Below are 27,278 nucleotides of genomic sequence, written 5' to 3' on the forward strand. Positions count from 1 at the left end.
AACGCAGCTTTCTTTTTCGTCCCAGAAATCTCAGGAAAATTGACTGTAGAATCCACATTATTTCAGACTATAAATATAGAGTGAATATTAGGGACTACAAGATGGTGACAATCATCAGTCATCTCTTCACTGGATTAACAACCAGAATGAAGGGGAAAATCCTGTGTCCATATTTTTAAACACTTCTGGCACCTGCTGAATTGAGTGATATGCAAATTACATGAATTTGGTGTTTACAATGCTCCTGGTGGTGAATTCTGGAACTACTTTTTTTTTTCTCATGTATCCCTTCTGCATGACACACAACATCCTCCTGCAAAGTTTTGCAGCATTTGAATCACTTGATCATGCTCCACAAGGTTTTCAACAGGAATACTTTAATTTTGATCACCCTGTATAAGAAACAAAGTTTAATATGAAGTATTTTCATAACTGGGCTACCTGTATATAGAATATGACTTTCACATATAACTGACTGGGCGACTTGTATATAGAATATGACTTCAAGAATCTATTGATAATAGTAAGTTTCTAGTTGTAAGATTGGATGCAGCAACACATTTTTAAATGTTTAATCTAAATTTAAAAAAAAAAAGGCAAAATAGACTATTAATAAATTTCACATGATAAAAGAAAAGCTATTTACCACACGGGGTTCCATGCTTTTATTCAAAATGGGAATCAAGAGGGATGTAAGAATATGGATGCCTGTAAAGAGTTGACAATTAAATACTTAAGAAACCATCATTTCAGTACCTATTATCAATTAAGAAAATTTATCAATATCAATCAAGTTAGTAAGATTATTAAATGCATCCAGAGAGTCAGGGAGTCATTGCAGGACACAAATCACCCCAACTATCTTACCTTTTTTCTTGAATTCATTTGTGCTAAACTGCACTCACCACCTCCAAAGGCAAGCATTCCAATCAAAAACCACTATATTAGAGAAAAAAAAAAAAAAGCTTGTTTTCAGTCCTTTTTTGACTAATTCGTTCTCAAATTCCATGAATGCTCTCTCATCCCTTCCTCACCTTCCATAAAATAAAAAAGTTCTTCTATTGGTATCCTGTATAACCCCTTTCAGAATTGGTATCCTGTATAACCCTATATATCATATCAACCACTCCTCTCTTCTGTTTGTTAGTGTCTGCAGTCCATAAATTCTCATCTGTTCTCAAAATCTATATTTCACAATCCCAATGTCATCAGTAACACTCTCCTCTGCACTTTCTCCACTGTATCTACATCATCTTGGAAACCAGGAGACTAGATCTGGGCACAACAGTCCAGGTGAAGTCATTTTAAGGCCTTGTTTTTCCATTACAGTAATTATCCTCTAAATCAACTCATGACTCTTGAACTTTGACCTTCAATCACTAAAATTCCACGATCCCTAGTCTGATTAGTTTCTTCTAGCATAATCACAAGGTTAATGAAGCATTAGTGCTTCATGAAGAGGGCACTTTTTGACGCGCAAACATTGGGTCACATTTGCGTTAATAGCCCGGGTGTGCTTTCAAAATGCATACACCTTTGAGCCCTTTGAGAAGATGTAAAGAGGGCACAGCAGGTAAAATTCTTAGCATTCTAATATTTTTAAACCATTGAGAAAGCGAGGTTGGGTGAGCTCAAAATGTGAGCTAGTGGCTGTGATTGGTTATTGTGTCTACCAATCCAACTGAACGTTGTCACTTGTCATGAGTTGAGCTCTTTCAGTATCCAATGGCTGTATTAAAAATAGCTGTTACACACATTTTCTGGAACTGAAAATTTGAAAGTGGATGTTAGGAGAAAAAAGTTATTTTTTTCTTGGTTATGCAGTATAGCATCTGTTGAGGTTGCAAAGTTTTTTAACGGTATAGAGATATTTTTATTTTAGTCTTCAGTAACAACAGACAGTTAAAAAATATCTATTCTGAATAAAAATGAATATTCTGTGTATTATAAGATGTTGTTGATCTACAACAAAATACCAGCATATATGAGATTGATAAGACAGAAGAACCGCTGATACTAAAAAAAAAAGAAAAGAAAAGAGAAGAGAACACTAATGAATGTAGGATTCCTGAAAGTGTGGATAATTCCGACGTTATGTACACTGAGTCTCAGTAAACAAAATAAAATTCTTGGAAAATGGAGCGAAATATACACAAACCAGAGAAACACACATAACATTGCAACAAATTTTACGAGATGATTTGCTGCTCCATCAAACCATATTTATTCCTGCCATATTCTGTCTCCTCGTAATTTTTTTTTTTTAATTATGCCATCATAAATTTACTTATTCATGTCTAGACTTTATAGGCTCGTGCTATTCGCTCTACCCAGCAACTTATAGGACACATATATCACAAATGTTAATTATTAATAATTCGTTTACCATTAATGAAAGTATTTCTACTCATATTTATTCTTTCCTTTCATTTCCTATTCTTACATGTCTTATAAATGATGGTTCACATATTTTCATCTTTGAGTATTTCAAAGATGAAAATATGTGAACATATTTTCATCTTTGAAATATAGCATTCTCCTTCATTGTTGTTTTCTAATAAATCCTAAAACAAACAGATTGTTCCTCCACTCTACACAGGAGTATTCAAAGTTCTCCAGCAATTAATTGCATTGGACCAATTAAGATGAGTGCTGATGTGCAATGCACTCTCAAAACTTTCATACATCGATAAAAATGCAATCACACAGTCATGGGCATCTGCAGGGGGGGGTGCAAATGGGACACACCCCCAGGATTGATTAAAAAATTCCACAAATTGTAAAAGTTATTGAGATATGTAACCTTACACCTTTGACCATGGGACACTTTGTCTGTCTTAAAATTTTATTATGGGTTGGCCTATTTCGGCCAAGGCAGGGTAGCCATAACACGTGTTTTACTGCAGCAATAAAACAAGTGTTCCTGTTTTTGGATCATCTTTTTCTAATTTGTGAAAAAAATGAACTGGTTGCTATTGTGAACAGCGACCAGTTCGTTTGCCTCTGTGTCTAGTGAGTCACTGAGTGAAATGTGAATTGTAAATTTATAGTGAAACAAATTTAAACAGAAAAATTTTTAAAAGGTAAGTGTATGTAATTTAATATTATTTTATTTGTTAGTTTCATGATTTTTTTGCTTTTAAACCGAAATAATTTAATTTAGGATTTTGGGATTAATCAATTAGTTGATTTTTAATAAAACTTTTAATATGCTGGTCAATTTTTTTTATATATGAAATTGTGCTAAAAAATGTATTAATTCCGAATACTTTTTTTCCCAAGAATTAAGGATCATTAAAATCGATGTAAAATAAAAATAATGTATTTATAGTTTACATCGATAAATAATTACATCAAAAAATACTGAAAGATGTTTATTGATGTAATTATTTGTTTTCAAGCTTCCCCCCCGCCCTGGAAAATTTTCTACATTATTTTCATTTTACATCAATTTTAATGATCCTTAATTCTTGGGAAAAAAAGTATTTGGAATTAATACAGTTTTTAGCACAATATATAAAAAATTGACCAGCATATTTTATTAAAAATCAACTAATTGATTAATCCCATACAGCCAAATTGTAGTGCAGGTTGCATAACCCACACAACAGCACACCCAACTGAAATGGGCATGCAACGCCACTGATATATATATATATATAAGAAGAAAAAAAAAGAAACAGAGGAAGATGCTTAAAGAGATAGTGTGAGGCGAGAACAAGCCAATAGGCCTAATACAGTGAAAAAAATAAAACTGTTTCAACTTGAGAAATGGTTCTTCAGTCAATAAACAGAGAATCTTCATATGAAAAGTAATGTAAATAATCATCCACACACATCGGTTTCCCTTTCCCCTTTAATGCAAATAGAAGAGATCCTGTATTTTTTGGTGTGCTAATGAACTGAATTTCATTTTTTTCAGGAAATTTAATTAATGCAGATTCTTTATTTCAATTGACTCCCATTTAGTGTTTAATAAGTCGATCTCTTAGAAAATCTTAAATTTGGAATTTGCTGGTACATAGTGTATCTATACATCACATTATGTGGACTGCTTACAAAAATGTAAAGTCTCTTGTATTTTTAATTATAAACAAAAACAAGGTGATACAGTAGACATGCACAATAATGAACACCACTATAACAAATTACAGAAAATCCTAGCCTAAATCCCATACAACCAATGCAATTTTAAGCTCACTATCACAACAGTGAAAGTTGAAAACCTTCATAACAAATTGAGACATCCCAATCATGTGACAAAGGAAATGCCAGTAAACTGTACATTGACTATAGAATACAAAGGAAAACTGTGGGAAATCACATCCTGATGAACAAAACACAAAGAAAACTCACTCATAGGAAATAGAACCAAACAAATCACAGCAAAACAAAGGAAACTCACTGGAAATATAATAAAAGAAAATCATAAGAAACAGAACAAAGGAAATGGCAGGAACTGTACACTGAAGACACATAACAGAATTAGCAAGAACTATATATATAAAGCACAAAAAAAAGTTACAAAATGAAAAAAATAACAGGAGACAAAATAAATAAATAAATAAAAGAGAATGAAATTCTAAAAATAAAAATTCAGAATTTAACATTTATATTTCAAAAAGTTACAACAGCTTAAATTAATGTCATTTAAATCAATACAATATAGCAAATTTGCATATATTCTTAAGGGGAACCCCTGATTAAAAAAAAAAAAAAAAAAAAAAAAAAAAAAAAAAAAAAAAAAAAAACTGGTTATTTCTGTGACTAAATATAAAATATAAATCATATGTATTCAGCCATATATATATATATATATAAATGATAAAATGATAATGAGACATAATTTCATTGGTAGATATAAACTAATAACTTGAACTATTAAAAGGATAATAAATTACAAGAGGAATAAACTCACAAGCATAATATCTTTATTTTATTCTGTTCTGGTAAAAAAAAAAAATTCCCATGCTTTCCCCCATAATTTTCTAATAAAATTATGTCCCAAAAATTTTAAAATCAACAAGTCAAGAAAACGAAGATTTTTCCTAAGGTATGTCTAAAAACATCTTTCATGTTTATCACTTTTTTATATGGCTGAATATATATAATTAATGTTTTAATATTTAATCACAGGAATAATCACTATATAATAATCAAGGAAAAGAAGGAGTAGCCATAGTATTCAACACAAAATACGAGGCTAATCTTGAATGGCAGTCAGTCTCAAGTAGAGTAATGTGGGCAAATATGAGAATGGGGAATTTGACAATGAGACTTATTTGTGCCTATGGTCACACAGAAGGCTCCACTAAGGTAGAAGTGAAGAAATTTTTTGAGGCTCTAGAGAAAGCTACTGACACAATGAAAAAGGAAAAGTTGGTCCTTGTTGGGGATCTAAATAGCAGAGTAGGAAATGATTGTCAGACATACAAAAATATTTTGGGAAAATTTGGAAAAAAGAGCAAAGCTAATAATAATGGCAAATATCTGTTGGATTTCTGCTCAGGACATGGACTGGTTATTACTAACACCATTTTCCAACATAAAAATGTGCACAAATTCACATGGAGAGAAGAGGCTAGGAATAAGAAAAGTCTCATTGACTATGTTATTGTTGATAGTGATGTTTTCTCCCTGGTGCAGGACACCAGAGTGTACAGAGGATTTGAAATTGGAAGTGACCACTATTTAGTTTGAGCAGGATAAAATTGAATTTCATATTAAAAAGAATAACATGTAAGAAAGTTTTAAAGCGAATAAAAGACACAGGAATGCTGAAGTATGGTGGTATAAAAGTCTTACAATGGCTGCACTGCATAGTTCAGAAAGCCTGGACAGAGGGACAAATTCCCGATGATCGGAGTAGAGCTCTCATAGTACCCATATATAAAAAGGGAAATAAAACTGAATGTGAGAATTACAGAGGTATTTCCCTACTGAGTGTTCCTGGCAAGATCTATGCAAGTATACTTGAGAAACGGTTGAGAAGAATTGTGGAAGAAATGCTTGGTGAAGAATAAGCTGGATTCAGGCCAAATAGAGGCTGTCAGGATCAGATCTTCACTTTACGACAAATAGTTGAGAAAGCACGGGAATATAACAAAGATCTGTATTTAAGTTTTCTCGATTTGGAAAAGGCATATGACAAGGTGCCAAGAGAGAAGCTATTCAATACGCTGCAGTTATATGGTGTCAATAGGGCATTATATCATGCAATACTTAGTCTTTATTTGAGTTGTAAGTCAGCAGTTAGAATTGAAGGAAGTACAGGAAGATGGTTTAATGTTAAATCTGGTGTGAGATAAGGATGTACATTATCCCCTCTTTTATTCATTATCTATATGGATTACATTATGAAGGAAAGTGGTATTAAACCTGATAACAAAATTGGAGATGTTAATGTCAGCTCTTTGCTTTATGCGGATGATGTTATACTTCTAAATAAATCCGCTACAAGTTTGCAAGATTTCCTGACTAAATTGAATAACTGCTGTAATAGATATGGTATGAAGGTGAGCATTAAAAAGACAAAGACAATGAAAATAGGCAGAATCATTGAAAATGTCAACTGTGTTGTGAATGGAGAACCTGTGGAACAAGTAAAACATTTCAGCTACTTAGGCACGATTTTTACTGAAGATGGTAAATTAAATATAGAAATAGACAACAGAATCAGCAAAGCTGGTATCGTGGGAAGTCAATTGAATAAATTCATATGGAATAAGAGAGAAATTAGTCAGAACACTAAATTAGCTATATACAAGACAGTGTTCAAACCAGTTTTAACTTATGGATCTGAGAGCTGGGTCAGAAGTAAAACACTTGACCAAAGACTAGAGACCGCAGATATGAGAGTCCTGAGAAAGATTAGAGGCGTGAACAGATGGCATCAATGACAATATCATATTAAAAATGAGGATATTAGGAAAGAACTTGACTTTGTCAGCATCCAGGAATGCGTTAGCAGAGCTAATCTCGGGTGGTATGGTCACTTAAATAGAATGGGAGAGGAAAGATTAGCAAAACAAGTGTTCTCTGCCAGGTTGGCAGGAAAACGACCCAGAGGAAGACCAAGATATAGGTGGATTGATACAGTACAAAGTGCCTTAGACGATAGAAATATAAGATCTGATAATGTTGGAGTCTTGACAAGTAACAGACTGATTTGGAGGAAAATTGTAGATAGGAAGTTAGTAATGATGTAATTTTTTCATGTAGTACTGTCATATCCTGTACACCCCTTGAGGGTACATGGCAGGAATTTGATGATGATGATGAATAATCACTATTTCTATACCAGGGGTGCTCCTTAAGAATATAGGCAAATTTGCTATATTATACTGATTTGCATTTTAGAGAAGTAATATTATAAATTTTCAGAAAGATGGTGTGTAATATCATTTATTTTAATTAATGTCTTAATGAAATCTTCACAGTGAACTAAATTTGTATAGATTTATATTTGCAAAATTAAAACTTTAGGTCAAAAACTCAAAAATAGGTTTACAAAAATAGGAACTAGTTGGGACAGACATACTTGTACTAGAGCTTACACTGAAATATAAGATTCTTTTCTCAAAATTTCCACTATTTCCAACAAATTTCTGATTGCCTGATATGAATATCAGGCAATCAGAACCAAAGACCAACTCACTGTGATAGGTCAATTTACTTAATTTTTCGGGACCTAATCACATCCTACCGGCTGCGCCATTGTTATATATTTGCCGGGTCTGCGCCATTGTTATGTATTGCCGTGTGCGCCATTTTATGTGGTTGCTCTTCTTAAAATAATTTACTTCCTTTATGAATTTACCTCTCTACAATAACTACAAGACTTATAAAATTTCCCTGACTCTAATATCTGTATCACTTCTTACGTGTTCATTCTATAAGGAAAGCAAATTCTTTATCTCTAGTCGATTCCTAATTTTACTCACTTGCTTACCCTGACTGTTAAAGGTCATTCCTTGCTAAAAGAAACGAATCCTCTAATTTCTTTCTGGGGCCGTCTCCTCTTCAGATATTGACAAATTTATTTTTTAAAGCTGTGCCAGCCAATATCTTAGAATAGAATGGACTCTTATTCAGGGAGACTTTTCCAGACCTTTGTTGCACATAGGTGAATAAATTTAGTGCTTAAACTCATAAATTAAATGCTCTACTATGGCTAAGTAAATTCTGGTTTGCAGTCGTAACCTCTATAACATGTTATGCCTTTCTTTCAATTCCTCCCCTGTTACGTGGTAGTTTTGGTTCATATCACAGGCAAAACTCAGGTATAAAAGAAAAAACATATTTATTGGAATCAAAAGACATAATATACACTTAGACCAATGTCACTTTCAATCAGTTCAAGGACATGCTAAATCAAACTTTTTCAAACTGATTAATACTCTAATACATGAACAATAAATCCATCTATGTTGAATTTTTTCTTTACAATTATTCATAAGACTATTACACTTTTTTATAAAATCTTTATCAATATCAAAGAAATGAACTTTCATAACAATTACGTCATGAGTCATCACGAATAAATCACGTTAACGAGACACGCACATTGTCACGCACAATACCAATTTTTGTATGATTTAGAACCATCGGTTATAACCTAGTCTGTAATCTTCATTTTGTGCTTACTGATTTGTATTCCCTGAGGATGCCAATAGAAACAGATTGGCGAAACATGTAGGAGGATAAAAATAAAGCTACTTGATAAAGATTTTATAAAAAAGTGTAATAGTCTTATGAATAATTGTCAAGAAAAAATTCAACATAATGAACAGGATCGACGAGTTCACCAAACAAAAGGTACGCAATCTCGAAGGTTTAAAATGCAAAAAAGCTAGGTATTTAAACCATCTGACTTTTTTAAAAAGATGTAGAGACAATAGCGTTATCCCAAAATTTCTTCGTTTGAAACAATTTTATAAAACTAGACAAGCCAACTTGATTTACCAACGAACTTCGTATGTTCTTCTTAGAGAAAGAATTCGCCATACGAGATTCATGCTTAGCAAAATAGACTCACAGTGCTATAATTTATTCACAGATATCTCTAATAATCTTGACACTGAGACATGGCAACTATTAGACAATATGATTAACCACAGTTTTACCAAAACATTTAATCACAGTAAAAAGACACAAATTGATAAATTCAATTTACTGTATGATAATCATAACAACTGCAAACCTTCTCTACCAGATAAGCAAGTGATAATTAACCTATCTAAACACGTTTTAAGTAAACCTGAGATCTCTATCCTCAAAAAAGATTTCAACTTTGCTTTAAAACCCACTGTCATTCCTAAAATAGAGTTCATCTGCAACTTAGAAAAAGCCTTCTCATTACTACCAGCTCCAACAGCTAATGACTTGCGATTAAAAAGCAGCATAATCCTTTCAGCTCAGTCAAGATCTCCTAACACCAACTCTAACCAAATGGAAAGAAGAATGCTTCTCAAATTAAGGAATAATAAAGATATCATCATACTCAAAGCCGACAAAGGTAATAATACAGTTATATTAAATACTTCAGATTATAAAGAAAAAATTAAAAATCTATTATCTGACAGGTCTGTATATGAAGTTCTCAGTAGAGATCCTACCACTAAAAATCATAATGATACCAATGAATTATTACATGGAATGAATAATTGGCCTATAGAAATTATAAAAAAATTAAAATCTATGCACTCACTTACTCCTAGATTGTATGGCCTTCCAAAAATTCACAAAGAAGGTATACCATTACGTCCAATAGTTGATGGAATCTATTCTCCCACTTACCAACTATCCAAGTATCTTGCGAAGATTTTACAACAACACATTCACGTCTCGGATACTTATATTAAAAACTCAAAACATTTTATAGATAAAATAAAAAACATCCCTATTTTTGAAGAGGATATACTACCAAGCCTGGACATCACATCTCTGTTTACTAACATTCCAGTGGTTGAAGTCATCAACATCTTAGACAAATTGTTCCCAAGAAACATCACTACTTTGTTCAATCACTGTTTAACTTCTAACTATTTCATTTGGCAAGAAACGATCTAAAAACAACTCACTGGATTAGCTATGGGTAGCCCCCTCTCACCTCCTTGTGCTGACTTATTCATGGAAGATCTAGAGAAAAAAATCTTAACCCAGATCTTTCCAAAACCGAAAATTTGGTACAGATATGTAGATGACATCTTTATCATTTGGGATCATACAAAAGAAGAACTAATGAATTACCTCAACCAAATCAATAGTTTCCACAATACCATCAAATTCACATTAGAAATGGAAAAAGATAAAAAACTGCCATTCCTTGACATTTTAATAAAGAAACAATGCAATAATAGTATCAACCTATCTGTATACAGAAAACCTACAAATACTGGACGTTACCTCCATTTCAACTCAGCTCATCACATAGCTCAGAAACTTAGCATTATCCATAGTCTCAAGAAAAGAGCTATACAGTATATGACAGACAAGGATGACCTACTAACGGAATTAACCACAATATCCAGAGAACTTTCTTTAAATGGTTACCCTAAAAGACTCTATAACAAGATTCTATTTACTGATATACCACATCGACAACGTGATGACGTCCAATACATCAGTACAATTACAATTCCTTTTGTCAACAACCTTTCCAAAAAATTAGCTAACCTTTTAAAACCATACAAGATCAGAGTGGCATTCAAACCAATCAATACTATTCGGAAATTTTTAAGATCACCGAAAGATCCTCACCCATTCTACAAATACTCTGGAGTATATAATATTCCTTGCTCGTGTGGTATTAGTTACGTAGATCAGACATCTAGAAGCTTCGAAACGAGAAAGAAAGAACACATAGGATATGTCAGAAATAACAGACAAGACATTTCAGGCCTTTCATGCCACTTTGCCTCTACTAACTATCACATTGAGTGGGATAAGAGCCTTATGCCATACACAAAAGATAACTACCATTCAAGAACCTTTAAAGAAGCAGCTACAGTCGTCCGTAAAACTGAAAACCTAAACAAGAATCAAGGTCTAATTTTACCAGAAATTTGGAAAACTTTTATCAGATCATTAAATATCAAAGAAATGAACTTTCATAACAATTACGTCATGAGTCATCACGAATAAATCACGTTAACGAGACACGCACATCGTCACGCACAATACCAATATTTGTATGATTTAGAACCATCGGTTGTAACCTAGTCTGTAACCTTCATTTTGTGCTTACTGATTTGTATTCCCTAAGGATGCCAATAGAAACAGATTGGCGAAACATGTAGGAGGATAAAAATAAAGCTACTTGATAAAGATTTTATAAAAATGTGTAATAGTCTTATAATAAATCCATCTTTTGAGTTAGAGACTTAACACACATAATATACACATTATACACTTCTACTCAATTTTCTACCTACTATTTTAGTCTTGCATATTAAGCTAGTCACAATCATCTATACAATGAATGGGTAAATTAGATGTAAACATTAGTCCAAAGGTCACGGGCAGGCCTGAGGCATTGGCAATCTCGGAAAGCGGCGCACATTCGTTTCCCAGAAGACGCTGCTATGATCTCGTGATGTGCCGAAGTTGCCATGGGCGGGAAAAGATCGCAGAAAGTAGTAAGAGGGCGCTATCGCAGCTAGTAAGAGGGTGCTAAAAAGGGAAGAAGTGAAGACAGAATAAAAATGGTTTGCATCCCTTTCTCAAGGCTTTTTTTCGCCTGTTTTGTTGGATGATGATTTGACTTCTGTCGTGGACAATTTGTCTTATGGATATCAGCCACTGCTAAATAATCACTTAAAGTTCTCAAATACTGTCCATACTCGATTAATACACTACAATGATCTTTCCCTTTTTCCGACTGGGTAATTATACAACAAAATCTGTACTTTATCATTTCTTGGGGCAGGATCTCCAGGTCCGTCTGAACTGTCCTTCTTTGTTTGAATTACCTTTCGATTCTTCCATAAGCCTGTGTCCACGTGGTGGGTGGGTCACTAAGGTCATCAGATTAAACTATGCTCTACACCTGGCGTTTTTTTCCTCGTCTATTCTCGATCTGTTTCGGGCAATCCTCGTTTCTAGCTGCCAGTTCATAATATACATCCGCGAAAGTATTCCGTCGGAACTTTCAGCGAAGGCAGCATGTGCCGACATCTCACGCTTTAGTACCGGCAGAAATTCAGACACTGGAGGGAAAGGCGCACCTTCCGATATCAAACTATCGCCAAGAAACACCATCAGGAACCACCAGTCCAAGAGAAGTCAAATCATCATCCAGTAAAACAGGCAAAAAAAGCCTTGAGAAAGGGATACAAACCCTTTTTATTCTCTCTTCACTTCTCCCCTTTTTAGCACCCTCTTACTAGCTGCGATAGTGCCTTTTACTACTTTCTGCGATCTTTTCCCGACCGCGGCAACTTCAGCACATCGCGAGATCATAGCAGCATCTTCCGGAAACGAATGTGCGTCGCATTCCGAGATTGCCAATGCCTCAGGCCTGCCCGTGACCTTTGGACTAATGTTTACATCTAATTTACCCATTCATTGTATACATGATGCATTTCATATAATACTAATTTATACACGAAGTTCTTTACATGGTATTACAATTCTACTAAAAGAGGTAATTCTATTTCTATTTACAGTTAGTACTTTATTTCTTCTGCTTGAGTACAAGTTTTTTCTCTCAGCTGATTTTTCTGACTTGTTAAATCCTGAATGAATTGTTTCTTTAATAAAGTGCTTCGTTCAGGATGTAACACTACAATGTCAGGCAATGCATTCTGCTCACCAGCCATTCTCTATAAAAAGAACCTGCTCATTACGCCCCAGCTCACACCCTCTTTATACATCTTCCAGGGATATCCCCCTTGTTCTACAACCTTCTCCCATTCTATGAAAAATTTCTTCCACATTAACCCAGTAATTCTTCTTGAATGGCAGGCCATATCAAGTAGAGTGATGTGGCCTGCCAAATATCAGAATGGGGAACTGGACAATGAGACTTATTTGTGTCTATGGTCGGACAGAAGGTTCTACTAAGGTAGAAGTGGAAGAATTTTTTGAGGCTTTAGAAAAAGCACAATGAAAAAGGAAAATGTTGGGATCTAAATAGAAGAGTAGGAAATGATTGTCAGACATACAAAAATATTTTGGGAAAATTTGGAGAAAAGAGCAAAGCTAATAATAATGACAAATACCTGTTGGATTTCTGATCAGGACATGGACTGGTTATTACTAATACAATGTTCCAAAATAAAAATGTGCACAAATTCGCATGGAGAGAAGAGGCAAGGAATAAGAAAAGTATCACTTACTATGTTATTCTTGATAGCTATGCTTTCTCACTGGTGTAGGCACTAGAGTGCACAGAGGATTTGAAATTGGAAGTGATCACCATTTAGTCTTGAGCAGGATAAAATTGAATTTCATATTGAAAAGAAGAACATGTAAGAAAGTTGAGCAGCTCTCAGATGTGAACTGTCTAAAATACATAAACATTGATCTGTCCTCATATCTCACATCTCAAAGAACAGTACTAGCCAGCACTCTTTCCAATATACCTTCATCACCATGAAAATCAGGAGACCAAACCTGTGCACAATAATCCATACAAGGCCTGATCAAGGCCTTATACAATGGAACCAGAACCATTTTAATCTGCACATTAAGGTCCTCCACATCACTGCCATAATCTCATGTGATGACTTCACAACTTATGCAATGTGACCTCTGAACTTCAGATCCTTTTCCACCACCACTCCAAAGTCTCTTGTCTCCTCTACTTCCTCCAAAATTTTCCCATGTAGTGTATACTTTGATCCCATTGTTGCCTACCAAATTTCAGAACCTTACAATTTGCAACATTAAACTGATGGTTCCATACAGTTGCCAACTTATACAATTTATTCAAGTCCTCCTGTAAAGCTACATCTGCTTGATTCCTCATCACTCTCCTCAGTTTTGCATCATCTGCAAACAGTTGTATCACCAGCTAAACCCATCCCAACATCATTAATACACAAATTAAATCACAATGGTCCCAAAACAGAACCCTGCAGCACACCATTAGTGACTTTCCTTTTCCAGGATACTGCACCCCAGTTGCCTTTCTAAGTATAGAAAGATAGACTGGCACCAGCCAGTCTATCTTTCTATACAGCTCCCAGACCTGGAACATCTCAACAAAAGCAGCAACCAATATTATAAACAGCTTTAGAACTACTTGTTTAAGAAATATCCTGAACTATTCCTGGCAAGACCACATTCCCAACTCTACTATATTAGAAAAAACCAGCAAGATTCTCTGGTCAGCACTGTTCAAAGCAACCAAATAAAATGGCTTGACCACCAACTCAGACACCCACCCTCTGCACCTTCTGATGCTCTGGTTCGTTACGCCCCTACAGATGGGAAAAGAAAAAGAAGCAGACCCCGAACTCAATATTGGAAATACATCAGCAACATTCTCCCTGTTTCCTCCCAATTCTCCGCATTAGATATCTGTCAATTAGCATACAGCAGAGAAGTCTGGCTTTCCTTCACATCATAAGAACTTCCAAGTCCAATCTCAGTGTACACAAGACTCATTTGTTTTGTTTCCCTATTTATAACTGTAAAAAATTATAAATAAACAATGATGATGAATCTATCAAAAACCACTGCAAAATCTAAGTATATACCCCCACCTCCTCTCTTTCTTGTCCAATACATTGATTATCTTATTACAGTACATAAGCAAGTTAGTAAAACATGACCTTCCTTTAACAAACCGATGCTGACAAGCACAAAGAATACCACTGTTATCAACCTATTTTTTGTATACTAGCTCTTACCCACCTCTCCAATACCTTAATACAACCCTAGGATATACAAATCATCCCATAATTTGTAGCCTTATTCTTATCACCACCTTTATGAAGTGAATTTTACATTCCTACCACTGATTTGGGACCTGTGCTGTTGCAAGACTCTTGTTAAACAGATAGGGCAATGCTGATGCTAAATCCCTGGAACATTCCCTTAAGACATTTTTGTGATATATCATCACATTTACTTAAATTCTTCATATACCTCTTGCACACTCACTAAGCAGCCCATCCATTCCCTCTATCCAAGAGCTTCTCATGATATCACACTGATGAGAATAAAATACACTGGTGAATTGCACACTAAATACCTTAACTATATCCTCTGCAGCTATATCCACTAAATCTAACATCATAGATTTGAAGATTTTTATCCTTTCGTTCCTGTCAGTGGAATCAAATGCTTGTTTGAAGTCAATAAAGCTGCAGTATATAGGCAAAATGTAGGCCCAGTACTTTTTAGCCAGGCTATTAACTGTAAAAATATGGTGCTCTTAGCAGATCTTTATATGGTGCTATAGAAGACTTTTCAGGTCTGAAGTGCCTGCTTGATCTTCTCCTATTATCTTTCATGAAAGTTTGGATTCTATTTTGAATAATGCATATGAAGATTTTGTAGCTATGACTTAGCAAAGTTATGGGTCTATAATTTCATACCTTCATTTATCTCGCTTTTTGAAAATTGGTATTATGATGCCTTTCTTTTAGTCACCTAGAATTTCATCAATATTATAATATTTGGTTAAAAAGCTCAAGAAGGAAATTGATGACTGCTATGCTACAATATATTCACAGTTCAGTAGGAAGTTCATCATAATTTGGTTTTTCCAGTCTTCTGGAAAAGTATCTGGTAATATTCTTTCTCAATTTTTTTTAATCTCTTGAATTATTCCAGTTTTAATATCGTTTTTGTCTTTCATTTTTAATGGCTGTTTTTGGGGTGTCTTTTATAATTTTATATGTATATAAAATCATAAAAGACACCCCAAAACAAGATTGTAAAGAACGATAACAAGATTATGATCTTGTTATCATTCTTTTTATTGGCTTCTTCACACATTTTTGCTTTTACTTCCAACAAAGTGTTTCTGGAAGATCTGCACATTCTATCTATTTTGTTTTTCAGTCTTTTTATAATGTTGCTTTGCCTCAACTTTGCCAAATCCACTTTCATATCTTGAATTAGTTTTTCAGTGCCAAGTATTTTTTGTACCTCTTTTTTCTTCTAATGTTTACAAAATGTTTATGGTTATCCATATTGTTATTTGCTCCAATTGTTGTACCAAGTGTTTTTCTTGCAGCATTTACCATAACTACCCATTTTTATGTATTTTCTACACTGTCAAAGATTATTTTCTTTAACTCTGTTTCTATTGTGTTTTAGTTGTTTAGTATAGTTATATCTTTCAGTTTTATTATGTTAATAATATTGCTTAGGGTTTTTCTTTGGTTTGCTATTTTGTTGGAATAAGTGAAACATGGTTGAATGAGGATGATATACTAATGAGAATAGAAACAGAAGGATACAGTATTTTTCAAGAGGATATAAAGGATAAGCAGGGAGCAGGAGTGCTGCTGATGATAGCAGGGGAATTATGTCCACATAAGGTTCATGGTATGGTATAATTAAAAATTGTACTGATTACATTCTGATCAAAAATAGCTGGAAATCTTCAATTGTCATGTTCATTATCATGATTTTTTTAATTTCTCACAATTTCTTTGGTTTCATAATGGAGCACGGGAGTCTGTATGTGTACTTAAATTGACTATAGCACTATATCTCTGGTCCCTAGGATTCATATAGTGATCATCTATTGTATTATTACAAATATTACATGAAGAATATGAATGGAGGAACATTTATAAGGACTTTTTTTTCAAGTAAAGGTGAGTTAGATGACCTCATGCAAATGTAGTAAAAGGTTTTCCACTTTATAAACTAGCCTGTGAACAAAAAATAATTAACAGGCAAAAGAGATAAATGGAATGAGAGAAAAGTTGTCCTATAGAGTAACTTCTTATGATAAGTTTCTATATCTTCAGAGGCACCAAGTATTAATAATATCACCTTCTGATATTATTAATCTTCCTCTGATGCCTTTTATCTCCCAAAGGGAGTAGGCAGAGCTCCTTTAGCCCCTAACTAACTTTTAGAAGACAGATTGGCAGCCAGTCTTCATCTTTTAGGCTTCCAATAGTGAGCCCAAGCTTTCAATGAATTGAGGCTTTTCATAAAGAGAGAGTAGCAGACAATGCTGAACATCATGGCCCTAAACCACAACACTTGTATTACTGTTTACAACAGCTTGAGTTCTATGGTCAATTTTTGAGATTGTTAAAAAACCAAAATTCTGGAAGGGAATCCCTACTTGCCTAATGTGCAATGATTTTTCTTCAGGTAGCCTAGCCTAGAACTACAGATGACAACATTTCCATGGGGCTACACAGGCACCTTACCACCTTATTTTTTTATAGAAAATTTGTATTATAATGGCTATAAAATAATGTACATTAAATAAAAAAAAATCTATATATAAAAGGCAAAATATAGCAATAGGTTGAAGGTAGAAAACCCAAGCCATTATTTTTTAATTTTATTTTTATTTTTTTGCACAATGCCTTTAGTATGCCATTTACATAAATCTTCAAGAACAGAACTGCAAATGGCAAGACTCAGCTATAATATAAAAGAAAATATGTGTCAAATGAAAGTTAAAAAATAAAAAATGCGAGCTATTTATAATGCCTATTATATAAACAAAGAAGCATAACAAAACTCTGCAATACTCAGAACATAAGTGGTGCAAACAGCAAGAGAAGGTACTATAACCAATATATATATATATATATATATATATATATATATGTATGTGTGTGTGTGTATGTAGAAAGTATTTTACCTTGGGAATAATAAATGTAGAGCTTATTATTTTCTAAGATCCTTATGCATCTATAAACCTAATTATATAATAAAGATTTATTTAAAAAATAAAACTGTTACCTAATGTATTAACTGCAAACGTTACATCAAGGCCTTCTGAATTTTGTTCTTTGACATTCATCATACAGCCAGCATTGTTTACCTAATTAAATTACAATACCTATATACAATACCTATATTACAATAGTTCTTAAATGAAAATACACTTCATAATTTATAATTCAAATCATAATATACAGTTTTTATTTTTTTAAAAGTTATTTGTTTAAACAAACTTATAAGATCATAACATATACCTTATATGTTTATGGTTTGAACTTATGATTGAACAATCATTCAAATTCCTGATATAAGAAATGTACAAGGATACTATAAATAGTAGTATACATGATTAAATTACTAATGATAATCTAAATGATTGAACAATTCTACATAATTTAATAATTTATATTAAAAATTCACCATCTCAAATAAAATACCTTCAATGAGAAATCCAAAGCAAAAGAATGAACATGGCCAAAGAAGCAATGCAATCCTTTTCTGAAACTTTGGTTGCTACCCCTCCCCCACCCTCCATAAAAACATGCAAATCCAGAGAACCCATGTACTACCAAACTAGCAGACAATGGAGACAGGATTAACTTCACTGTTATTATTAAAAATTGGGGTTCATAAAAGACAAGTCAGTTGGCCAGAACAGGCCACTAGATCTAACATAAATGAAGATGAGATAAATAAGGAAATAAGAAAATTAAAATAAATAAATAAATTATGATTTATATATTATAATTTAAAAATACAGGCAATCCAGACTTATGTAAAAGATACATGCCACACACTTCATGTAATCTGAATTTTATATAAGCCATATTTAACCTCCTCATCCCCTTAATCACACCTTATTGCTTATGTGTTTACAATATGCAGAAGTAGTGCATTAACATGTCTTAAAGGTTTTGTCAGCTAGTTTCCTTCACAGTATGTAATTATTAATGCAAAGTAATATAATCATCATCAAATTCCTGACATGTGCCCTCAAGGGGTGTACAGGATATGATAGTGCTACATGAAAAATTTACATCATTACTAACTTCCTATCTATAATTTTTCTCCGAATCAATCTATTACCTGTCAAGACTTCAATATTATCAGATCTTATATTTCTATCTTCTATGACACTTTTTACCGTATTAATCCACTTATATCTTGGCCTTCTTCTGGTTCTTTTTCATGCCTACCTATAAAGAACACTTTTTTGCTAATCTTTCCTCTCCCATTCTGTTTAAGGAGATTAGCTCTGATAATGCATTCATGGATGCCAACAAAGTCAAGTTCTTTCCTAATATCCTCATTTTTAATATGATATTGCCATTGATGCCATCTGTTCATGCCCCTAATCTTTCTCAGGACTCTCATATCTGTGGTCTCCTGTCTTTGGTCAAGTGTTTTATTTCTAACCCAGCTCTCAGATCCATAAGTTAAAATTGGTTTGAACACTGTCTTGAATACAGTTAATTTAGTGTTTTAACCAATTTCTCTCTTATTCCATATAAATTTATTCAGTTGACTTCCCATCATGCCTATTTTCATTGTCTTGTTATTGCTGACCTTCATACCATATCTATTACAACAGTTATTCAATTTAGTCAGGGAATCTTGCAGACTTGTAGCAGATTTATTTAGAAGTATAACATCATCTGCATAAAGCAAAGAGCTGAGATTAACATCTCCAATTTTGATATCAGGTTTAATACCACTTTCTCCATAATGATCCATATAGATAATGAATAACAGAGGAGATAATGCATCCTTGTCTGACACAAGATTTAATATAAACCATTTTCCTGTACTTTCTTCAATTCTAATTGCTGACTTATAACTCAAATAAAGACTAAGTATTGCATAATATAATGCCCCAATGACACCATACAACTGTAGCATTTTGAATAGCTTCTCTCTTGGCACCTTGTCATATGATTTTTCCAGATCTACAAAACTTAAATACAGATTCTTTGTTATATTCCCATGATTTCTCCACTATTTGTCGTAAAGTGAAGATCTGATCCTGACAGCCTCTATTTGGCCTGAATCTAGCTTGTTCTTCACCAAGCTTTTCTTCCACAATTCTTCTCAACCGTTTTTCAAGTATACTGGTATAAATCTTACCAGGAACACTGAGTAGAGAAATACCTCTGTAATTCTCACATTCAATTTTATTTCCCTTTTTATATATGGGTACTATGAGAGCTCTACTCCAATTATCTGGAATTCGTCCCTCTGTCTAGGCCTTCCGAACTATGCAGTGCAGCCCTCTAAGACTTTTATACCTCCATACTTGAACATTTCTGGTCGAATATCATCTACTCCACCTGCCTTTCCACATTTCAGGCTTTTAATGGCTTTTTCTACTTTAAGTATGGATATGTGTTCCTAATTGCATGCCTGGTCAGTGTTTTTTTACCGATGTGCTGTCACTGCTCGTTTCATTTAGCAATTTTTCGAAGTAATTACTTCAAAGATATCTTTTTCTCCAGTTTTCATGTCACCTTCATCCTCTCTAATTCCTTTTACAGCACTCTTTCCTCCATTTCTGAACTCTTCAACAATCTCCAGAATATCTTGCCACCTTTTTCATATTTATTTTCTATGTTCTTGCCAAAGTCCTCCCATGACTTTTGTTTAGCTAGTTTTACACATTGTTTAGCTTTCTTACATTTGTCTCTGTATTCTCTAAGAGCACGAGCTGACTTACTTTCCAGGAAGTAATATAATCAAGTATAAATATTCTGAGTAAAAAATAGAAAAAAAAATGTTTATTTTGGTTATTCAGTCTTCCATATGAAATCATCAATTGTGGACTGAAAACAGTGGCTTCTTTCTTCTTCTCTTAAAGCTGTTGATAACATGCCAAAAGCATTATCTACTTCGATTTGAACTTTTAAGACCATGAAGTATTGGCCTATCCTCCAATTTCTTCATAAAGTCTTTTCAGTGCTATCTAGAAATTTTTGTCATGAAAAAAAAGTGTGACGTTATGGAATCGTTACATTAAAGAAGTGTCACATTCAAGAGTGTTGTGTGCACAAAGCAATGAGAAATTCTAAAAAAACTGTGCAGTCCATGATTAAGAATGTAGTGTACATTCAATGGCTTAAATCAAAAATTCTAACTTTTCATTCAGCTTACACTACATTATCAACAATTCCAAAGTACACTTCATAAAAATAAAATGCAATAAGCTTATCTCCTGTTCAACAGGACCTTAAGCATTCTGGTTCCTCATTAAACCCATTGGCCATAATTTTTGTCCTTCCTTGTTCCCATTCTTCTTGCATCCTGATAGTAACCTCACCCGAGGATAAAGCAGACCTCTTGGAATCCATATTGTCCTCCAACGTCTGTTCAGATAAACAAGGCAAATCATCTCTCGCACTACTGCAAATTGCCAATCACATGCCTCCTCTGATCCTTTTCCAGAAGGATATTAAAAAAAAAACCTGATTAACCTTGATACTAGGAAAGATTTTGAGAAATCATGTGGTTGTTCTTGATATTTCAAAGGCATTTGATCATGTCTGGCATCAAGGTCCTCTGAACAAGCTACCATCTTAAGGTCTCCTCCTGCCCTTTACGAATGGATTACCAGCTTCTTCTTTAGTAATTTGTTGCATGGTCTCTTCTCATCAGCTTTCTTTATCAATGCTAGAATATCCAAGGGTTCTGTATTTGCCCACACACTCTTCCTCTTTTATATCAATGATCTATGACTTCAAATCCTATTCATACTTTTTCTGATTACAGTACTCTCATTTCTATTCTTCATTTCATGAAACCCTGTAGCACTCAAATGATTGAAGTCTCACAATCTTCAATAACCAATGACTTAAATACTGATCTCCTTTCCATCTCAATTACAATGCTATTAAAAATGCGGACCCATCTTATTACCCTCAAGAAAGTTCTTACTTCACTTCCATTTACTTTATGATAAAGCAAATAAAAGTTGAGCAGCTCTCAGATGTGAACTGTAGACTAAAATACACAAAGATTATTGAAGAAAAAAAAATGAAAGAGTTTGAGAACAGGAACCAAACATTAGAGATTCAGTGGCAAACTCTGAAGAAAACCCTGAATGATTCAGCCAGAGAGGCATGTGGTGAGGTTGTCTGCAAGGATAGAAAAATCAGAACTCCATGTTGGACACAGGAAGTTAAAGAGGCAGTGAAGGAAAAGAAGAAAGCATATCAAAAGTTCCTGTCAAATAAGTCAGCTTGTGCTCTTAGAGACAAATGTATAGAGAAAAATGTAAGAAAGCTAAACACTGTGTAAAACTAGTTAAACAAAAGTAATGGGAAGACTTTGGCAAGAACATAGAAAACAAATATCAAGGAGGTGGCAAAATATTCTGGAGGTTGTTGAAGAAGCTTAGGAATAAAGGAAAGAGTGCTGTAAAAGGAGTTAGAGATGATAAACGTGACATGAAAACGGGAGAAAAAGATATCCTCGAAGTATGGAGTAATTACTTCGAAAAATTGCTAAATGAAACAAGCAGTGATAGCACAGTGGTAAAAAACACTCAACAGGCATACAGTCAGGAATACATATCCATACTTGAAGTAGAAAAAGCCATCAAAGACTTGAAATGTGGAAAGGCAGCAGGAGTAGATGATATTTGATCAGAAATGCTGAAGTATGGTGGTATAAAAGTCTTACAGTGGCTGCACTGCATAGTTCAGAAAGCCTGGACAGAGGGACGAATTCCCAATGATTTGAGTACAGCTCTAATAGTACCCATATATAAAAAGGGAAATAAAACTGAATGTGAGAATTACAGAGGTATTTCCCTACTGAGTGTTCCTGGCAACATCTATGCAAGTATACTTGAGAAACGGTTGAAAAGAATTGTGGAAGAAAAGCTTGGTGAAGAACAAGCTAGATTCAGGCCAAATAGAGGCTGTCAGGTTCAGATCTTCACTTTACGACAAATAGTTGAGAAAACATGGAAATATAACAAAGATCTGTATTTAAGTTTTGTCGATTTGGAAAAGGCATATGACAAGGTGCCAAGAGAGAACCTATTCAATACGCTATAGTTATATGGTGTCAATGGAGCATTATATCAAGCAATACTTAGTCTTTATTTGAGTTGTAAGTCAGCAGTTAGAATTAAAGTACAGGAAGATGGTTTAATGTTAAATCTGGTGTGAGACAAGGATGTACATTATCCCCTCTGTTATTCATTATCTATATGGATCACTTTATGAAGGAAAGTGGTATTAAACATGATATCAAAATTGGAAATGTTAATGTCAGCTCTTTGCTTTATGCGAACGATGTTATACTTCTAAATAAATCCGCTACAAATTTGCAAGATTTCCTGACTAAATTGAATAACTGCTGTAATAGATATGGTATGAAGGTTTGCATTAAAAAGACAATGAAAATAGGTAGAATTGTTGAAAATGTCAACTGTGTTGTGAACGGGGAACCTGTGGAACAAGTAAAACATTTCAGCTACTTAGGCACGATTTTTACTGAAGATGGTAAATTAAATATGGAAATAGACAACAGAATCAACAAAACTGGTATGGTAGGTAATCAACTAAATAAATTCATATGGAATAAGAGAGAAATTAGTTGGAACACTAAATTAGCTGTATACAAGACAGTGTTCAAACCAGTTTTTAACCTACGGATCTGAGAGCTGGGTTAGAAGTAAAACACTTGACCAAAGACTAGAGACTGCAGATAATACGAGAGTCCTGAGAAAGATTAGAGGCGTGAACAGATGGCATTAATGGCAATATCATATTAAAAACGAGGATATTAGGAAAGAACTTGACATTGGCAGCGTCCAGGAATGCGTTAGCAGAGCTAATCTCAGGTGGTATGGTCACTTAAATAGAATGGGCGAGGAAAGATTATCAAAACAAATGTTCTCTGCCAGGTTGGCAGGAAAACGACCCACAGGAAGACCAAGATATAGGTGGATTGATACGGTACAAAGTGCCTTAGATGATAAAAATATAAGATCTGATAATGTTGGAGTCTTGATAAGTAACAGAGTGATTTGGAGGAAAATTGTAAATAGGAAGTTAGTAATGATGTAAATTTTTCATGTAGCTATCATATCCTGTACACCCCTTGAGGATACATGTCAGGAATTTGATGATGATGATAATATTCCATTATCTTTTCAATATCGTTTTTTGCTTCATGGGCTAACCATGACATACAGCTTATTCAGCACAAACATATTACATCAATGGCCTCTTCAGCCTCAAGAAACTTGGTGTTCTTTTTGTCCAAAAGTAATATTTTGGACAAAAAGAACTCTCAACTCCTAACTTTAGACGTCCTTATTCTGAACCAACTGTAGCATGTTGCTCTCATTTTGGGATGGTACACCCAAAACCTCCCCAAGAATTCTTGATGACATACAGGGCACTTTCTCACAAGTACTCTGTTTCTCCATTATGCCTTTTCTGTAGGTACTTTTATGGGCCCTACTTTGTTGAATTGACCACTATCATTGCTCCACTTTCTTCTAATCACGCAAGAGCTAGAGCAGCTACTGGTCAACATCCATGCATTGCCCAACTCCAAACATACTGAACAACTTATTTTCCTTTATCCCATCCACCCTTTATTCAGCGGAACAATCTCCCACCATATTGTTTGTCACAATGGGGTGCAATCGCCAAATCTTTAAGAAACATATTAATAGATTACTTCTTTCTCCTTAATCACTTATCCACACATGGCACTGCTGTGTTATAGATCTTGTGACTTTTCATGTGTGGAACCATTATAAAAACCTTATGATCCAGAAGGAACAAATTATCAACTACTTACTGGGCTGGCTGGCTAAGTGTACAGCAGTTCCAGCCTACAAGCATAAACATACATTCCACATCAGGATTTGAACTCAAGATTCAAACGTTTATGAATACAGTAATAACCCTGTTTTATGACAATCTGCTTTACAATGATCCACTCATGCAATAGTTTTAGCGACATGATGCGCCCATGAATCAATTCAGAATTCAGGAACTCAGGTTATTTATGTTTGTTTATGTTGCTCTCTCTCTCTCTCACCCACAAAAAGTTATTTGCAAACCTATAGTACATTTTGTACCATGGGTGGGCTAAGAATTATTTTTTCTAATTTTTATCAAATTTATATATTTTTTGTATTTTTAATTTATTTTTTACACTGCCTGAAAACCCTGCTTTAGAACCCAAACATGGAACTTTTTTTTTCCATAGACAATGAAATTCATCCCGCACCTAAAGGCAATCACAAACATCCATGTCCATGGTAGGATTCGAACCTGCAGCTTGTTAGTTTGTGAGCAGGTATGTTAACCACTGAGCCAACCAGGCCAGTAAATAAATTTCCTGCCACCGCTTATATAATTTAATTTTTCTTATATAATATAATAAAATTATAATATAATTTTATTTTTTAATCACTTCAGGGATACAAAATACCTTTTTCTTTGGTTTTATGTCACTTGTTTTAATCCTTTGATCCCTTTTGTAGTACTCTTTTCTCCACATCTAAGTACCCACCACCCTTTAATCTAAAGAACATTTTGTCACCTTCATGATCTTCATTTTCTATATTCTTAACAAAGTCTTCTCATAAATTTTGAGAAAACTACCTTTACACATACCTTTCACTTTTAGCTACTTGTTTTACAATTTTAATTACTTTTATGCATAACTTTTCTCTGAATTCTCTAAAGGACACCTGCTAACTTACTCAGCAAAAAAAAAAAAAAAAGCACACATGCTTTCTTCTTTTTCCAGGACTCTCTTATTAATGCAACTTCTTGAGTTCACCATGTTCTGATTTTTTTCCCCTTGAGATAACACAATTTCACCATATGCTTTCTGAGCTGAATAATCAATGGTTTTGAATAAGTCAGCTAAGTTTTGCCACTGTGTCTCTCAAGTCTGGTTCTTGTTTTCAAACTCTTTCATTCTTTCTTCAATAATTTTTTTATACTGGACTGTAGTTCACCTCTGAAAGGTTTTCAATTTTGATTCTTTTTAAAACTTTTGTAGATATTTTTCTTTTAAATGTAATACATTCATTTTTACCTTGCTCAAAACCAAATGAGTACCTCACTTCCTATTTCAAAATCTGTTGCATAATCTTGCATCCTAAACATCCAGTATGAAGACATTACAATCAACAATATCATAATAAGATATTTCATGTTTCAATTATGTTCTCTCCAAGTGAATTCATGCATGTCTCTATGTGCATAAACAGATGGTAATGATTAGTTTGTATACTGAGCAGAAATACAGCAAGTACTTACCATTTTTTTAGATTTGCTCTACTTTTCAAATTTTCCCAAGATATTTCTACATGCCTGGTATCCATTTCCTACTCTGCTGTTTAGAATGTCAACAACATGAACTAGTTTTTTCTTTTTCCTTCATGTCAGTGTCCTCTCTAATTACTCAAAATATTCATCTACTATGAGTAAGGTGTTCTAAGTGCAAGGTTATGCATTTTGGACTGAAGACAGCAGTGTTATATTAATGGGAATTTGCTACAAGTAGTCAATGAGGCTCAGGAGAAGAGAGCATTAAAGTTTAAGGAGACACACACTGCTAATGTGGTGGAGGCATAAGAGAGAGAGAGAGAGAGAGAGAGAGAGAAAATGCATTACAGAAATATACAAGTTAATAAAGGGATCATATAGCATAGCTTCAAGTGAGATTTTGCAGTTTACTGCAGGTGGGAACAGAACTCATGGTGTGGTCAAAGTTCTTTTCATGGTGTGTGTGTGTGGTGAATGTATGGAATGGGCTGCTGTTAGGGGTTTGAATATATCAACTAAAGTGCATCTTTAGTTGATATATTCAAAGAGAGATGTGATAAGTATTTAGGCATGAGCGACAAAAAAGGTCCTCTCTCAATGACTCCTTGAACTCCCTGAAGAGGCTATAATGATGATATTACTTGGCAGCATGACACATCATGAACACATACATTTAATAATGTACCATTGACAGAGACCTCTGACCTCATTAAGGCATATTTTCCCCTCTACATATTTGAATTATTTAGATTGACAATTTATTTTGGTTATTTCTTATGGAAAGGAAAAATATACAAACAGCTTGATAGGACTACAATAGGTTCCCCTCTCCATCCCCTCCTACTAGACAACTTCTATATGGAACATTTTGAAAACCAAGCACTCAACATAGCAACACTTAAAGTAACCGTTTGGCTATTGTTGTGTCGTACTTTCTACTCATATAACTATCGTTTAGTCTTTGGGTCAGATCCCCGTTAAACTCTCATATGGGTATCACGTGGTACCTCTGGGGGGGACAATGGAATTGCCTCGAGATCGAGGCAACACCAGAGTATCAGAGTGTCTGATATCAACCTCTCGTAAAATGCCAAGAAAATT

General features: G+C 34.1%; 1 protein-coding gene across 1 annotated transcript in view; it reads right to left on the minus strand.

Annotated features, from left to right (window-relative positions):
- Positions 1-27,278, minus strand: part of LOC150100803 (dehydrogenase/reductase SDR family member 12-like) — a 149,900-nt gene that overhangs the window by 48,987 nt on the left and 73,635 nt on the right. Inside the window, exons 5-6 of the mRNA XM_090401265.1 lie at positions 17,896-17,977; positions 647-708 (exon numbers count right to left, since the gene is read on the minus strand). Of these exons, the coding sequence (XP_090257391.1) occupies positions 647-708; positions 17,896-17,977 (144 nt within the window). The remainder of the gene's footprint in view (positions 1-646; positions 709-17,895; positions 17,978-27,278) is intronic.

The sequence above is a fragment of the Typopeltis vanoorti genome, chromosome 12 (genome assembly GCF_054136105.1).
Source record: "Typopeltis vanoorti isolate ZY-2024b chromosome 12, IOZ_Tvanoo_1.0, whole genome shotgun sequence".
NCBI classification, from domain to species: Eukaryota; Metazoa; Arthropoda; class Arachnida; order Uropygi; family Thelyphonidae; genus Typopeltis; species Typopeltis vanoorti.